At 34.0% G+C, this 16,695-nt stretch overlaps 1 protein-coding gene and 1 non-coding gene across 2 annotated transcripts; both read left to right on the top strand.

Moving 5' to 3' along the window:
• Nucleotides 1-963: 963 nt before the first annotated feature.
• Nucleotides 964-1,036, top strand: TRNAV-AAC (transfer RNA valine (anticodon AAC)). Its single transcript has one exon. It is a non-coding gene; the product is annotated as a tRNA-Val (tRNA).
• Nucleotides 1,037-13,924: 12,888 nt separating this feature from the next.
• On the top strand, nucleotides 13,925-15,561 carry LOC141460135 (uncharacterized). The gene has a single exon (XM_074139821.1). The coding sequence runs from the start codon at nucleotides 13,939-13,941 to the stop codon at nucleotides 15,421-15,423; it is 1,485 nt and encodes a 494-aa protein (XP_073995922.1). The 5' UTR covers nucleotides 13,925-13,938; the 3' UTR covers nucleotides 15,424-15,561.
• Nucleotides 15,562-16,695: the final 1,134 nt, after the last annotated feature.

The raw sequence follows: 16,695 nt of genomic DNA, 5'->3' as shown, positions 1-16,695 counted from the left end.
AATAGTAGTTAGCATTAAACCGTTAAGATATCCCATATTAGAAAAGGGGATTGTAAGGTTAGAACCTCCCTTATATTGTAAACATTACCAACTGGTGCCCTTAACGTACATTTTCTTACATCATAATATGATGACATTTCACCTTTAATATAACGTCATTATGTGCGCATGTTAATCTCTTCTTTTTTTGTGCTGTTGAAGTTCGTTACAACTAAGGAGAGAATGAGGCTTTATTCAAATTATTTCTTGTAAAATAAAACTGTACTCTGTTTAAACTTTAAAAGTTTAGGCTGAGTTCTATTGATTAATAGCAACAAGGTTGAGTTATTTTAGAGACATATAATAAAATTAACATCATTAAAATTCATGAAATAAATTGGAAAAGAACAAGTTTTCTTGTTTCGAAACAGGTGCGTTAAAACTATTTTGCATAGTTTCCCATAATCCTCAACTCTTGTTACGAAACTACTCGATAAATTGAAAGCTATACCATTTTACTGAAAATTTTCCAAAATTCATTTATTTATTTTTTAATTAATTTAATTGTAAACATTTTGCTAGTAAAAGTTGGGCCAAGAATAAAATAAAGAACTGCTAAGTACTGAAATGTTTTGCAATAAAGGTTAACAAAATTATAAAGGAAGTATTCCAAAAAAATTGAAAAAGGAAAAGACAAGCGAATTGAAATTAACGCTGTAAGCATTTAGAAATGCCAATGAGAAGGCATAGAGGACTGACTACTCTAGAAGATTAGAAAGATAAGGTACTTAACATGAAGGTTTTTTTTAGGGGAAATGGTCCAAAAAGAAAGAAAGAAGCCTTCGTATGAAACTGGGTGGAGAAGAAAGCTGGCATCCTTTCAAGGGTAAAGCAAAAACCTCTGCAAAGGGAAAACTCCCTTAATTATGTTGTATCCTTTGACGATAAAACTAAGCTACTTGATATAAATACTTAAGGGAACAAGTTTCCGTGGTGTAGCGGTTATCACATCTGCCTAACACGCAGAAGGTCCCCAGTTCGATCCTGGGCGGAAACAAGTTTTTTTTTTTATTATCTTCGATCAAATTTAATATTAGCAGGAATAGTTTAATAAAAAAATTCACGAGTAGTTCGTGATCCCAGATGGCTTGAGGTTTAGTCTCATTTGCGCATTTAGGCTAAACATTTAGCCTTGCAAGAATAAAATACTTTTAAAGGAGATGATGGTAATAAAGCCTGGTAATAGTACTCTCCTTATGAAGACTATACCTTCCAACTTAACAATACTATTACATAATTAAGGTATTTAAATCTTACAGCGAATAAAAAACAAAACAAAAATAATTTAAATTTCAAATAAATAAATAAGCAGAAGTCCTTGAAAGGAGCGGCACACCTTTTATTGGCTAGATCGGCGTGAGTGCTTGGACCAACCAACATCCGTCCTTCTCAAAGTTAATTTCACTCCTGTAAATCTGTCCCCCACCAAAGGGAGATACCTTTGATGGACCGTCCCACCATGCCGAGTATTATGTTCCTCCATCTAACAGCCAAATATCATGTCGGAATTAATCCATTAAGGAACACAACGATAGAGAGAGAGAGAAAAAAAAGATGAAGTCTAACTATAGATTTTAAGATAAGAGAATTTATTAAAAACAAAACAAAATTAAATAAAAAAAAAAAAGATCTGGCATGCTATTAAAGGAGAAAATATAAAAGTTGTTAAAAACCTGACGAGAATGGAATGCTTCGACAAATTTATTATTATACTATATTTAAAGTGTTCAAGGAACAGGATAGATAGATTATTCACAATTTATGCAATAACAGTTTATGAAACAATATGATTCAGACAATTACAGAGATAATAGTTCTAAGAAATTTACACTTATTATAAGCTTGTTTGGTATTTGAGAAACTAGCAACTCACTGGATTTGTTAATACAAACACATTTGTAACAATATTTCATTAATAAAACTCGACAATTGTTACATGAAAAATGTACTTCTTAGGTGTTTTTCTGCATAAAACAACTAAAAATTACTTAAATAATGTTTTTATAATTAAATAAATTAGTTTTTTAAAATTTTCGTTAAATTTACTCCTATTGGGAAGAAAGACTATTACCAATTTCAGTCAGGATTCTGTTTCAATGCCAAGCTTTCGTCCTAGTATTTTTTCAGTTGCTCTCATAGCTGAAGATGACCTAATATTAAGGTCGAAAGCTTGGTAAAAAAATTAAACAATTTACGACTGAAATTAGCAATATATTTTTCTTTCGGATTAATGATTGAGTCACCAAATGATTTGAATAACAAATATATTTTTATCTGTTCCCTTTTATTCCTACTTTAATCGAATTAATAATATGTCATTTGTTACTCGTTATTTCTAACTCCCATCACTTTTAACATGAATTCATCAATATTGTTTACACTATCCTAGAATTCCTCAATGTCCACAACACCATTTAAATAAAAGAGTCTTAAGAACGCTTCAATTGTTCTTACAAATAGGCGTTGTTTAATAACTTTGAACAAGTCATGCGTTGCCAGTTAATAGAAGATGTAAAAAATTATTATTATTTTGTTTAGTTACTTAAGCCGAAGTAATAGAAAAGTATTATAGCTAGTTTCCTTTGTCCACAATACCTAATTGGGTTGGTGGACGTAAAGTCCACCTGAAAAAAAAATATACATTATTTTCCCTTAAACAAAGAGTGTTAGGCTTAATAATTTCGTTTGATAACCTTAATTCATTACATAACCTCAATTTTTATTTTTGTTTATTTATTTTGCTATTTTTGTTTTCTTTTGTGACTTTATAACCGTTTACCTTATATATTATTCTATTTCTTAATTTTTAAAACATCTTTATTCTTTAGAACTGAAATTGATCGATGTAAATTTAAAATTTGTATAAACACCTCTTCATAATTAATAAAGAAACAAAAAATTAAGTCTTGGAAGGTTATATAACAGTTAATTATAATAACATGGGTCTATTAAAGAATAATTTTCCGCGAAATATGTTTGAATTAAATTTTTATTTTTAATAGTAATCTATTTGTTCTTTTGAAATAAGTTTTCTAATAATTCAGCTATTAAACTGTAGGGAAATGAAGGAGGAATTGAAGTAATGAAGTTGGTGTACTAGATTCGTCAAAAGGTTGTAAAACTATTAGTTATACATATCAACCAGTTGCCCAGAGAAAGGCTATAAACCAAGTAAAAGTGGTTTCTCCTATTAATCTAGTTAAATTGTGTTTTACATTTTGTGTTAACAACTGTACAGGTAATACTGTACAGTAAAACCTCTTTTGTGGGAACATGATCGATATCAGATAACATGAGTTCCGACATGAGTTTTAGACGCTAACAGAGCAAGATTGGTCGCTTACCTTTCTGATGGCTTTTTTTAAAAAAATTATAACTTCAAAACAAACTACTTCTTGATTAATTTTGAGTAATTTTTAATTAGTAAATTTAAAAGTATTTCAACTATTTAAACTATTTTGAATTTTTTAACGTTTTTCAACAAATTCAAATTAATATAATAAGTATTTGTTTATTTATAGAAAACGTTCAAAAAACTAATGACGATGTATCTATACATCTCTCAATTTTGAAATATCCCGTGAAATTAAGAGACACCTACTTTTTCCAATGGTTTTTTTTTTCTTATTTTTCAAAATTGAGAGAGTAGTGACTAGACAATTTGGTTGTAAACGATTATTATTTATATTTTTATATTTTAAATGTTATTAGACATTCAATATAATTGAAAAAAAAAGGTACAATAAAATTGCAATTATTATAAAATATATTTTTGATATTCTTGAAAAGAAGAACTCCATTTTCAGTGTTGGAATTCTTAGCAAAACTTAAATTTAATCGAATGGTACTTGAAGAAAACTGATTGCGAGGCCAGTGTTTGTAGTCTATGAACAGGATTATTGGTTATATTTGATGGAATTGATCAGGATGGGTTGGACTATCGAACTCCAAGGAATGTTCTGTAAAGCTTTTTTAATTAGATGATGAAAAAAAAACAAAACATTTTGATCAAGTAGAACAAGGCTTTGTTTATTTTAAATTTAAAATAACGCCTAATTTAAACACTCTGAGAAGAGTCTGATATTATACAAAAAGAACGTATCGTCAATATTAATTCAGTAACATAAATGGTGTACAATGAATGCACTAATGCATTCTGTAATGGATTTTGCCTGCAGGGTTCACTGGCAAACTAGACGGATGTACGACATCCGTTCTATAGTAAATAAAAATGTTACTTGATCGTCTTATAAAATTATTCACAACTTAGCTTGCTAGTAAAGTAAATAAAAATATTTGCGGCATTACAATATACTTACAATGAAGAAGGAGTACTCAGGAATAAACTGCCATCAACACAAAACAGTACACACAGAATACAAACTATTTATAAATTATATTATTGTAGTTATATGAGTGTTTGTAATCTTTGTATGGAATAACTAGCATCTTATATGACTCACATAAAAATAACTTTTACTTTCACTTAATCTGTGTACGTGAAAAACATGAAAAAGGTGCCTCATAAACTGGATTTTCTCTCCTCAAAAAAGAGAAAAGAAAAGATAAATTAATAGCGTTTGGAAAAATCAATACAAAGATTGGTATTTCCAAGAAGGTAAATAGTTGTAACTTATATATGTGAAGATAGGGCGGAAGTTATAATTTGATAATCTAGTTAGATAAACAAGAGGTCAAGGTTGATATTTCTCAGTTAAAAATCTCGGTCAAACGGAAATTAAGTTCTAATATTAACAATTACAAATGTTTGAACAGTTTTAACAATAACAGTTTGAACTGAGTATATCTGTAATTGTCTCTTTTTTTCTTTCAAACATTTTCTAATAAAACTTATGTTTGATAATTCATATAAATTCTTTTTAAATAGTTTTCTTTTGTTTATGGTTTTAAAATACTTAATTTTGTGTTTTAATTTGTTAAAAGTCATTGGCATAAAATGTTTTTGTCAGTTTTTTTTTTCATGTGCACGTTTTAATTCGGGTAAAAAAAGTTGAAATAATTTATGAAGAGGACAACTAACCCTCTGTCAGCTTGTCCTGGCTAAGGATGTTACTTCTCGGGGAGGAAAAAACCAAGGCCTGGTGAGCTTTACCCAAGAGTCGCTCTCCAGCATTAAGAGTCTGATTAAAAGGACAGGTCTGGAGGGTGAGCTTTAGAGTGAGGGGGGCCACAATAGATCCAAAGGGGTCGCAGTGGCGTAGGCCTTAAAGGCTGCCCTATTAGAATCTTAATCTTAACCGCTCTGTCAGCATCTCGTAGGCAATTAACACGATACATCACCCACTTTTTCCTCTCGTAAATTATTTATTATTTATATATTTTTTTTTGTTTATAATTTTAGCTTTGGCCATAAAATTCTTGCAGCTCAATATATTGTAGCAATACTGACAATGAAGTTAACGTTATTATTTCTTACAGCCTGCAAATTGCAGGCTGCAATGCAGCATGAGATATCTCCATAGAATTTGCCAAATGAAAGCGCCATTTTGCTCCAAAAAATAAATTTATTTTTTCTTTTTTTAAAAATATTATCTCAAAAATGTCTCCTTCGAATTTCTTTGAAAATCTTACTCTCAATTATGTAGATATATATTTTTTTTTTAATTTAAAGCCACCTTCTTAAAACAGTTTGGGGCGATAAAAGGGATTAATTACCTTTAAAATGCAATTTAAGGGTAATGTACCTTTTTCCAGTAATGTTTTTAGAACATGTTTTCGACTAAGGCTGATTATGGAGTTGTAAACTATTCAAAAATCTATCGTTAATAATTAGTGAGCAGTACTAAAAGCAATTAAAAATTACTCAGTCTAATTCTGTTTTAACCAAGTAAACTTTAATCAATAAATATCATAGTTTATTAATAAATATTTTATGAGAATTTTAAGTATTCAAGTAGTTACTTATTTATAAGATTTTAAGTATTTTAGAATTGCAAGTATTTATTCATTTATTTAATAAGACAAGTGTTTACATGTAAATAATTAGATAATGATTTATTAATATAAAGACAAAGATTTTGTATTAATTTTGCCAGTTAGCATGAACAGGTATGAGTTGGTGGTTTAGGTGTTAGTGTTAGAGGTGTATTCAGGTAGAGGAGATTGTTGTGTGAAGGTATCACTAAAACCGCATTCCTCCAACTTTTACTGTATAATATCGTCTACTCCAACTCCATTTTATATACTTTAATAAGATTGTTACAACCAAAAGGGTAAATATTTTTCTCATCTTATATTGGAAATATATCTACTTTATTAAGTAAATATGTTTAAAGGGTGAATAAGTAACAATATTCTGTATTTAATACAATAAAATGAACAGTAAAAGTAAGTTTTGTTTTTTCATTTTCAAAACATCAGTAATCAAATTCATAATGTGAAATTTAACTTTAATATTAATTATTTACCTAAAGATTGGCGCAGACATGGTTGCTACAATTATCCAGTAGTTCTTTCGTTCTGTTCAACTTTTAAATTTGTTTACGACGTTAGATGTTTTAGCTGTAATGGATGGGTCAGAAAACTACAAGAGTTATTCTTAGAAGAATGGAAGGTTAACTTCACTGTTATTATAGATACTGGAATTAGATGTAAAAGCTGGAAATTAGATTTATTGAAATTATTTCACTCACTAATGTTTAGTGGAATGCAAAATTAACAGGAAACCGGATGCTGAGTTTTCATTTAATAAAATGATGTCCCCCGATTCTACTACATCCTTTTTACAATGTTAAAGCTTCTTAGAACCTTTTTTTTTTTTTTTCTAAGTAGTTAAAAATAAGATGAAGGCTTATAAAGTCAAAAAAAGTTTGCTTTGATCTACGATAGCCACAATAAAGTCAAAGCGCCACAATAGGATTTTGTTTATTGAAGCGTGAAAAAAAAGCGGAGGTTACTGGATAACTCCTCAATGACATAATTATTTGGTCAGCAGAGAGGAACTATGGGTAATTATATTGGAATGTCAATCGTTTTATTCCAATGTTTATTATTTATTTTTATTACCATGAGAATCTTTGCGCATTGGAATTTGTTTATTATAGCACAAGTTTATTTGGGCTTTTGTAAATGATATTAATTCGTTTGACTGTTAATACATGCTATAATCAGTTAAAAATAAAAGGTACAAATTCAATTATAATGTTTTCAGGTACAAATGCCTCATAGATTAAGGAAAAACATTTAGCGCGAATAATTTCAAGATTTCCTTTTACCGCTATTTGTCGGATGAAATTTTCTTTAAAAAATTGACAGCTTGGAAAAATTGTGGAAAACACAAAGTTTATTTTCTACGAATTATTCATTTTATTTACTTGATATCTTTCAGTATAATTATTTAACAGTTTTAATGGTGACATTTTAATGGTAGCTAATTTTCGCCATTCATCCAGAACGGCCTTAATAATGGATATCCTTGAGTAAATGTTTTTAAATAAAAGATCTAATAATTTTAAATTAAAAAGCCCCTCTACAAAATGGCACTTATTTTAGCTAATCTTTTTGTTGAAGATTCTTCACAAATGCTTTGTGAATTAACACTGAAGACACTGAACGTTAATATGATTGTGATAAGTATTTGTATTGGGAAGCGCCACGATAGCCGAGCGGTTAGAGGCGTTACCTGCAAAGCTTAATATGTGCTTGTGGTACTGGGTTCGATTCCCGGTCATTAGGGCCTTGGTTTTTTTATTTAATTGTATGTTTAATATGAATTTTTGTTAGTAAAGTATGTTTGCTAATCGTCTTAGTCGACGACACTTAATTTGGTAATTTAGACATAAAGCTCCCTTGAAGAGTATAGGCATTACTTTACTTTATTGTATTGGAAGAATTGTTTGGCGGATGATATGATTAGAAAAAAAAAATTAGTTCAGGAGGAGGAGACGAGGATTATGTTTAAGCTACCAATGAGACCCAGATCTTGGGCTAAGATTTGAATGCTGTGACTTTTTTTGCCTGGATTCGAATCTAGTTGCCGTGAATAAGACATACTTATTGTTTTTGCACTTATTTTAGCCAGTTTGCCAGCAATGCTATTTATAGCCTCAAAGACGTTCAAGATCTCTCCTTTTTATACACTTATATTTCAAAATCATTTCGTTTAGGTATAGACTAATTGAGTGACTATTTCTTCAAGCAGTCTTAACGTCCAACTACCAAATGAAGTGTCGTCGACTTTTAGGCGATTAGCAAACATACTTTACTATAAATTTCTCACATTAATATTGTTTATTTAATTATTTGTAATTGTAATTGTATTTATTGCTTATATAAGACTAGGTCTTACAACAAAAGTTTGATTTATACAATAGCTTAGTCTAAACATAAAACAAGTATACAATTTTTTTGGGCACAAAAGTAGCTAAATAACAAAAATAAGATCAAATTTTTACAAAACTGAGAAACTTTGTAAACAGAAAATCAGCGCAACTACCAAAATAATCGAGTACATCTTAGTACAAATCAAAATAATAATAATAATAAAAAATTTTATTTTAAAAAATTATTTAATTATAAACTACTAAATAAATATTGCTTCTTGGATTATGTATTTCCATTTTTATACAGAAAAAATTAGTCTTATTATTGAATTTTACTGTTTTATTCAGTTACTATTTAATATGATTCGTTTCAGCATCTTTAATATGCCATCATAAGTCAAATATGCAAGTTTTAATAATTCTTGAAAACTATTTTGTTATTTATTTTCTTTCATTATATACACTGAATATGAAAAAGAATTTGATAAGTAATTTGATATAAGTATATAAGTCTTTTATAAAATTGTTATTTTATGAAATAAATATTTCAATAATACGAGACTTCTTTAAATCGTCAAACATTTCTTTTTTCACTTCTTCCTTTGAGAATCTACCAGAACCTCATGGTTCGATTTTCGTTTTAGCTCTTGGTAGAAACAAATTATAGGATCACAGAATTTATCCTTGAAAGAATTAAATAAGATCTTTCTGCTCGATGGCTAAAAATACTTCTTCGTAGGTGTTATTTGCTTAATTAACTCATAACTCATCCATGCAATGAAAAATCAAAATGTAACTCGAGTAGAGAGGATTTGCCGATTCTGGCGCACCTAAAATACAAAATGGCGGCCATCCCCTCCCCTCCCACCCCCCTCCCCCAACCCTACCCCCACCCCTCCTTATTGACCAATCATCGATTTCGACGAGGGTTTAAGCCACGCCCCCTACCCCCACCCCTCTGCTTTTGACCAATCATCGAACTCGACGAGGGCTTTAGGCCACGCCCCTTCCCCCACCCCACCCTTCTTAATCGACCAATCAGCGAATTCGATGACACCCCTTTTACCCCCCACTCCTTCCCCCACCCTTATTAATTGACCAATCAGCGAATTCGACGACACCTCATTACCCCCACCCTAGCCCTACTCCTATTACATGACACCTACCTTTACCCCCACCACCTCTAGGTCGTCGTATTCGTTGGCCTCTTAAGCTCCTCCTACAAGATGGCGGCTCTCCTAACAGCTGTAGTACACAAGATGGCCGACCTCGTACCAGCTGATGACCACAAGATGGCGGACCTCATACCTCCACCCCCCTCGCCCATTGATAGACAGGAGGGGATTTTTTTTTTAATTATTTTTACTTACCTGGGATTCGATCCTACAACCTTCGTACTGATAGACACGTCATCTGCACCAGTCGGCCACAGTGGTAGTCTCGCTTACTCTAGTTTTGAATGTTCTCTTATGTTTTAACTTGGAATTATTTTTTAAAAAATCTAACCCCCCTCACCAAGAATTTTTTTTTTTTTATTTAAATTACCCCCCACTATCACAAAAATATTGAAAAATAAAAATGGATAACCTCACTTTAGGTAATAGAAAAATTATTTACTTACCCCCTCCACCTGGACTGCTTCCGTTGCTGATGACGCGACCTACACTCACTGAAAACTAAACCCGAACTGACACTTGGACTGCGATACTAGCATTAACCCCCCACCACAAATACGTCACACTCTAACTAGCCAATAGAATTGCATCTTTTTTTCCAAATGATTACCTCTCTGGACAGGTCTCTGTAGCAAGCCACCCTCTTTCCCTTCCACATCTTTTATCATACCTGTTAATTTATATATATGCCAACATAGCTGAACATGCTCCAACAAGTCTGGACATGTAGCCAGCTGCCTCTTTCGCTTTAACCGTTTTATTATTTCCGTTTACCAACTATACAAACCTGTATGAACATATCGTTATAGTCTCAATAGGATGACACGTATGATTAGCTGAACATGCTCCAACAAGTCTGGACATGTAGCCAGCTGCCTCTTTCGCTTTAACCGTTTTTTAGTTAGCCAATAGAATTGCGTGCTTGTCTTCCCTCTCTCTCTTGCAAGTGTCTCTCTCTCTATAAGGTGAATCATACCTCCCACCTTTGATGCAGGACTCAACCTGTCCGTTAACTTCATATATGTTTCTTAGAAAAAAACAATATTTTTAAAACTGAACTTTGCCCTTATTAGCTTTTATTGCTTTATAAATAATAAAACTTTGAATGTTTTGGAGACATAAAAACTTACTTTTTAAAAAAATGTTAACACGCTTGCACAACATGTTTGAACAGGCAAGTAAAAATAATGATGACTCATACCATTGTCATATCCTCAACGAGCACAAACATGCTCCAACAAGTCTGGACATGTAGCCAGCTGCCTCTTTCGCTTTAACCGTTTTTTTTTTTGTTATTATGAAGTTAAAAGTAAATTGAACTTTGAACTTATTAATAAAATATAAATAAGTTTTAATTTCCTTTTTTTTTATTTATCACATAATTTGTATATGGCTTAATATTGCTCAACTTGCACCTTAACCCCATAAAACTTTCCTGTAATTTTAAGTGTAAAAAGGAAAAATACGAATGAGCAAACATTAATTAAAACATTTTATTTTTATTTAACGGAAGTATACAAGTAAAATAATAACATTTATTTCACAGTATAAATTTATTTCAGTTTACCAACTATACAAACCTGTATGAACATATCATCGGTGTAGTCTCAATATGTGTGTTTACCTGAACATGCTCCAACAAGTCTGGACATGTAGCCAGCTGCCTCTTTCGCTTTAACCGTTTTTTTTGTTATTATGAAGTTAAAAGTAAATTGAACTTTGAACTTATTAATAAAATATAAATAAGTTTTAATTAACTTTTCTTTATTTATCTCATAATTTGTATATGGCTTAATATTGCTCAACTTGCATGTCTGAGCATGCCCTGTTTGAATTGGTCAGTAACTAACTGATGTCTCCCACCCTTGGGCATAACGTCACTTATTGTTAGCCAATGGCATTTCGTGTTTTTACTAATAATCGATTATCATAATCGATTCTTCTGATAATATAAAAGTCGCTCCGAATTCTGCTGCGGTCATACAGTGTTTAGTGTTCTTAGTGTCAACAGCTTTTCCAGCGTCTTGCCTTCTTTGAACTGTAAGTACTTTTTTTATTAATTTTCAACAAATATATATATATTCGTTTTTTTTTTTTTATTATTTCACTTTTTAGTATTTAATTTTTATAAGTTTTCAATTTTAATTTCATTTTATATAGTTAATTTTGTTTCTTCTATATATTTCTTTAGTAATATCTTAGTCTAGTTTATATTCTTTATTCATTTTTATTAGTAATTTTTAAATATTCGTGGTTTAAATATATATATATTTGTAGTTATTATTTTGTGTTACTCACTATTTGAATAATAATGGAGTGCCAATATTGTGGAAAAATGTTTTTACGGGGGGATTATAAGGAACGTCATGAACGTGCTTGCGCCGCAAATGAGCAATCTCGTCAATGTCCAAATTGTAGAGAATGTTATTCCTCAAGAAAAACGATGCTTGCTCATTTGCGACGGTGCGGTACTGAAACACCTGTCATGGCAAAACGAGCTCGTATTGAGGCAGCTCAAGGCCATTTATATGAAGTGGAGTCAGCTTTTGGGAGGACACTTCGAACTTTTTTCCTTCCAAGTTCTGGGGCAGTCGACGCAATGGAATTTCTAACAGGTCAGATAGAAACATTGCGTCGTCTGCTTCAGGAAGTAATGGCAGACAGCGATTCTCCCCTGAAATATAACTTGGTCTTGGAGGCGACCTTTGAAAACATCAAAGGTGAAACTTGTGATCGCGCCTTCAAGACTAAGAATAAAGTAATTTATGAAGACTCCTCCATCGACGATTCTCTTAATGAGAGCTTCAAGAAGATTGTAGTAGAGATGGAGGAGTCAACACTAAAGGGGAGCGGCTGGTGCCTAAAAGAGTTCGACGGAGTCCTCTTAAAAGTAAATAAATTTACCCCTCTCGGCGGCTCCAGCTTCATTCCCCTTCCTCCTCACATTGCCAATAAAAAAGCCGTCATCAATGTCCAAAATATGGATGACCGGTGTTTTCAGTACTCAATTCTTTCTCGCTTCGTCACAAAGGATCCACAACGTGTTAGTAAATATGCTAATATAGAGCACAGGTACAATTTTGACTGCATTTCCTTCCCCACTCCTCTCCATGAGGTGAAAAAATTTGAAAAGTACAACAACATTACGATAAATGTTTTCACCCTTGGAGAGAAAGGAAACGTGTACCCTCTAAAAGTGGTAAAGCAGGAGAAGGAAGACCATCGCGATCTCCTTCTTCTGACTTTAGAGAATGGACGGAGCCACTACACATACATCAAAGATTTTAATAAATTAGTGGTCCGACAAATTACTGCGCATGGAAAAAGGGTACACGTTTGCAAGCGGTGCTTTACCCATTTCAACTTGGATGGTGAAAGCATCGCCGAGCGGGTGAGGGAACATATGGAGTATTGTGGAGTAAATAGACCGACCCGGATTGTATTGCCAGAATGTAACGACGATGGGACCCCTCCAAAAATATCTTTCACAAAAATACAAAACCAAATGAGGGTTCCCTTCGTCGTTTATGCTGATTTTGAGGCAATTTTAAAAAAAATGGATGCAAACGGAAACAATGTGGGCCGGTCGTACACAACTCCCTACCAGAGCCATCTTCCTATGAGTTTCTGCACTTATGTGAAAGTGGCAGAAGATATATGCCACTGCCTTCCTGCCGATTTTCCTGCGGAACCTTACATCTATACGGGTGAAGATTCCGCAGAGAAATTTATGGCTTACATAAAGGCGGTGGCCGAGAAGGTGGCTCTGGTATACTCCATTAAGCGGCCAATGCTACCCCTGACACCATCTCAGCTGGAAGACTTTAAACGGTCCCCAAAATGTCACCTCTGTAATCTTCCCTTCAATAGAACTGATCCTAAAGTGGCGGATCACGATCACATCACTGGTGTGTATCGTGGTCCTGCTCACAATTCCTGCAATATCCTTTACCGCACTCCTCGTTTCCTTCCCGTCTTCCTCCACAATCTGAGCGGCTATGACGCCCACTTTATTGTTCGCCAGTTGGGGTATGACTCAAGTCGCATTGACGTCATCCCCAACAGCGAAGAGAAATACATCTCATTTAGCAAGCAAGTGGGCGCTCTAACCGTCAGATTTGTGGACACCTTCCGTTTCATGTCTTCTAGCTTAGATAGGTTGTCCAAGAATTTGCCCAACAATAAATTTATAGACACGGGCAAATTCTTCCCCGCCGACAAGATGGATCTGGTCGTAAGAAAAGGAGTGTACCCCTATGACTACACAGATTCGTTCGAGAAACTTAGGGAGACGGTTCTACCCCCTAAGGAGGCATTCTATAGCACCCTTAATGAATGCCACATCTCGGACGAAGACTATCAGCATGCCCAGTCAGTTTGGGAGGCCTTTGAAATTAGAACCCTAGGGGGGGTACAGCGAACTCTACCTTAAGGTAGACGTAATGCTCTTATGTGACATCTTTGAAAATTTCAGAGATGTGTGCATAAGAGCATATTCGCTGGACCCTGCCTGGTATTTCACGGCCCCAGGACTGGCTTGGGATGCCATGCTGAAGTGTACAGGGGTACAGTTAGATCTACTCACTGATTATGACCAGCTCCTGATGGTTGAGCGGGGTATTAGGGGTGGCATTTGCCAGTGCAGTCTTCGCTATGGTAAAGCTGACAATGCTTATCTGTACCCAGATCGAGATCCCCATAAGGAATCTAGCTACATTGCCTACCTAGATGCAAATAATTTGTACGGGTGGGCAATGTCAAATCCGCTTCCTTACGGGGATTTCGAATGGGTATCAGATCCGGATACTCTAGACTGGGGCAATATGCAGGAAGATGGTCCCTTCGGGTATATTGTCGAAGCCGATATTGAGTATCCGGCCGAGTTGCACGAACTGCACAACGATTTCCCCCTTCTCCCGGAGAATAGGGTGCCTCCGGGACAGGTTAATAAGAAATTGTTGGCTCCATTGACAAACAGGGAGAAATACGTTGTTCACTTCGTCAACTTGAGGCAGGCTATGGGTTTAGGTCTGCGGTTGGTACGCGTACATAGAGCGCTGCGATTCAGGCAGTCCCGTTGGCTTCGTCCCTACATCGACCTCAACACCCAAATGAGACAACAGGCGACCAACGACTTTGACAAAGACTTCTACAAACTAATGAACAACGCGGTATTTGGTAAATTCATGGAGGACGTACGAAAACGAACAAAAATAGAACTGGTAACCGACGAACGTAGAATACGGAAACTAATAGCGAAGCCTACTTTTAAAGACAGGACGATCTACTCAGAGACGCTGACTGCTGTACATCTGGACTTTGAACAGATCACGATGAACAAACCAATTTATGTTGGAATGGCCATTCTTGATCTGTCCAAAGTCCGGATGTATGACTTTCACTACGCTACAATGCTGACAAAATACGGACCTGACAAACTAAAACTTTTATACACAGACACTGACAGCCTCATGTACTTGGTACAGACGAAAGACTTTTACGAGGACATAACTACAATGATGGACGAGTTTGACACCAGTGACTACCCTGACGGACATCCATGTAAAAACAATAGAAACAAGAAGGTGTTGGGGAAGTTCAAGGATGAAGCCAGTGGAGAGCCTGTCTCTGAATTCGTGGGCCTCCGCGCAAAGATGTACGCAGTACGCATCCGCGGCCTAGAGAAGAAGCGGGCGAAAGGGATAAAGAAGGCAGCCGTAGATAAAAAAATCACCTTTGATGATTATATGGCTGCCCTGTTCGAGGGAAAAGAGTTTACAACCACGTTTAGAACAATAATTTCTAAAGAACATAAACTCTTTTCCGTCGAACAGAGAAAAGTATCCCTTTCGCCCCACGACGACAAACGCCATCTAGTCGATCGCATTCACACTCTCGCCCATGGCCACTTTACCATAGCGGACTAGCCTGTGCAACGTTGTGGATTTTTTGTAAATATATATATTTCATATACTATGTACATGGTTACCTTGTTTAGAGTAGGTCTTTTTTTTTTGTTCTAGTCAATCTTTATTTATTAATTTTTTTTAAACGTATTTTTGTAAATATTTTTTTCCATATATTATTATTTTTGTAAATATTTTTTTCTATTTATTATTAGTATTTAGTATTAAGTTTTTTCTAATTAATAGTTTATTAAAATAAAATAAAAAAATAAAAAAAATTAATAAATAAAAAAAAAGGTGGTGGGTATTTTAGTTTAAGTTATTTTATTTTATGTAAATAGGATGTGTGAATGTTGGTGGCGGGTGTGTGAATGCAGTGTAGATAGATTTCCTGTGCCATGTACATAGCTTAGTTATATATATATATACAGAAGCGAGAGAGCGTTCCTTATTAGTTCCCATCATGCGCTTGATAAAGCAACATCACACCCTCTCCGTGCAAAATCTTGACGACAGGGCCTCTTCCAAGAAATGCTCCAAACACGGTCAGCTTTTCCCAGATTCCATTAGATGTTTAATAAGTGGGCCGTCCAATTGTGGGAAAACTAACCTGATGTTGAGCTTAATATACGATCCAAAGGGGTTGAGATATGAAAATATATATTTGTTTGCAAAGTCATTACAACAGCCCAAGTACCGGAAGTTAGCTCAAATTTTAGAACCTTTAAAAGATATTGGGTACTTTGAATTTGAAGACAATTCTCAAGTTCCCCCACCTAAAGAGGCCCTGCCAAATTCAATAATTATTTTCGATGATATAGCATGTGACAAGCAAGATAATGTAAGAGCCTATTTTTGTATGGGGCGCCACAGTGGAGTTGATATATTTTATCTAAGTCAAAGTTATACTAGAGTTCCTAAGCACTTAGTAAGAGAAAATGCAAATTTCCTAATACTCTTTCGGCAAGATGAATTAAATTTGAGAAGAATTTACGATGACCATATCAATTCCGATATGGAATTCAAAACTTTTAGAAAAATTTGCCACTGGTGTTGGAAAGAAAATAGATATGGTTTTCTAGTGTTGGACAAAGATAGACAGATTACTGAGGGAAGGTATCGAAAAGGTTTCGAAGCCTATATAATACCTTAACTATGCACTTGAAGATCATTGTTCATTGAGCCATGGAGGGGTCAACTAGTGACGTTGTTATGCGTGAAATAATCGAAACCAGAAAGGCGATTCAAGAAAAGTGTAATATATTGAAGAGAAACAGAGAAGAGACCGATGAA

This window comes from Rhodnius prolixus, unplaced genomic scaffold, assembly GCF_049639745.1.
Source record: "Rhodnius prolixus isolate KJV_2025 unplaced genomic scaffold, Rpr scaffold_6, whole genome shotgun sequence".
Lineage (NCBI taxonomy): Eukaryota > Metazoa > Arthropoda > Insecta > Hemiptera > Reduviidae > Rhodnius > Rhodnius prolixus.
The sequence above is the reverse complement of the archived record's forward strand: the minus strand, read 5'-3'. Positions and strand labels throughout refer to the sequence as shown.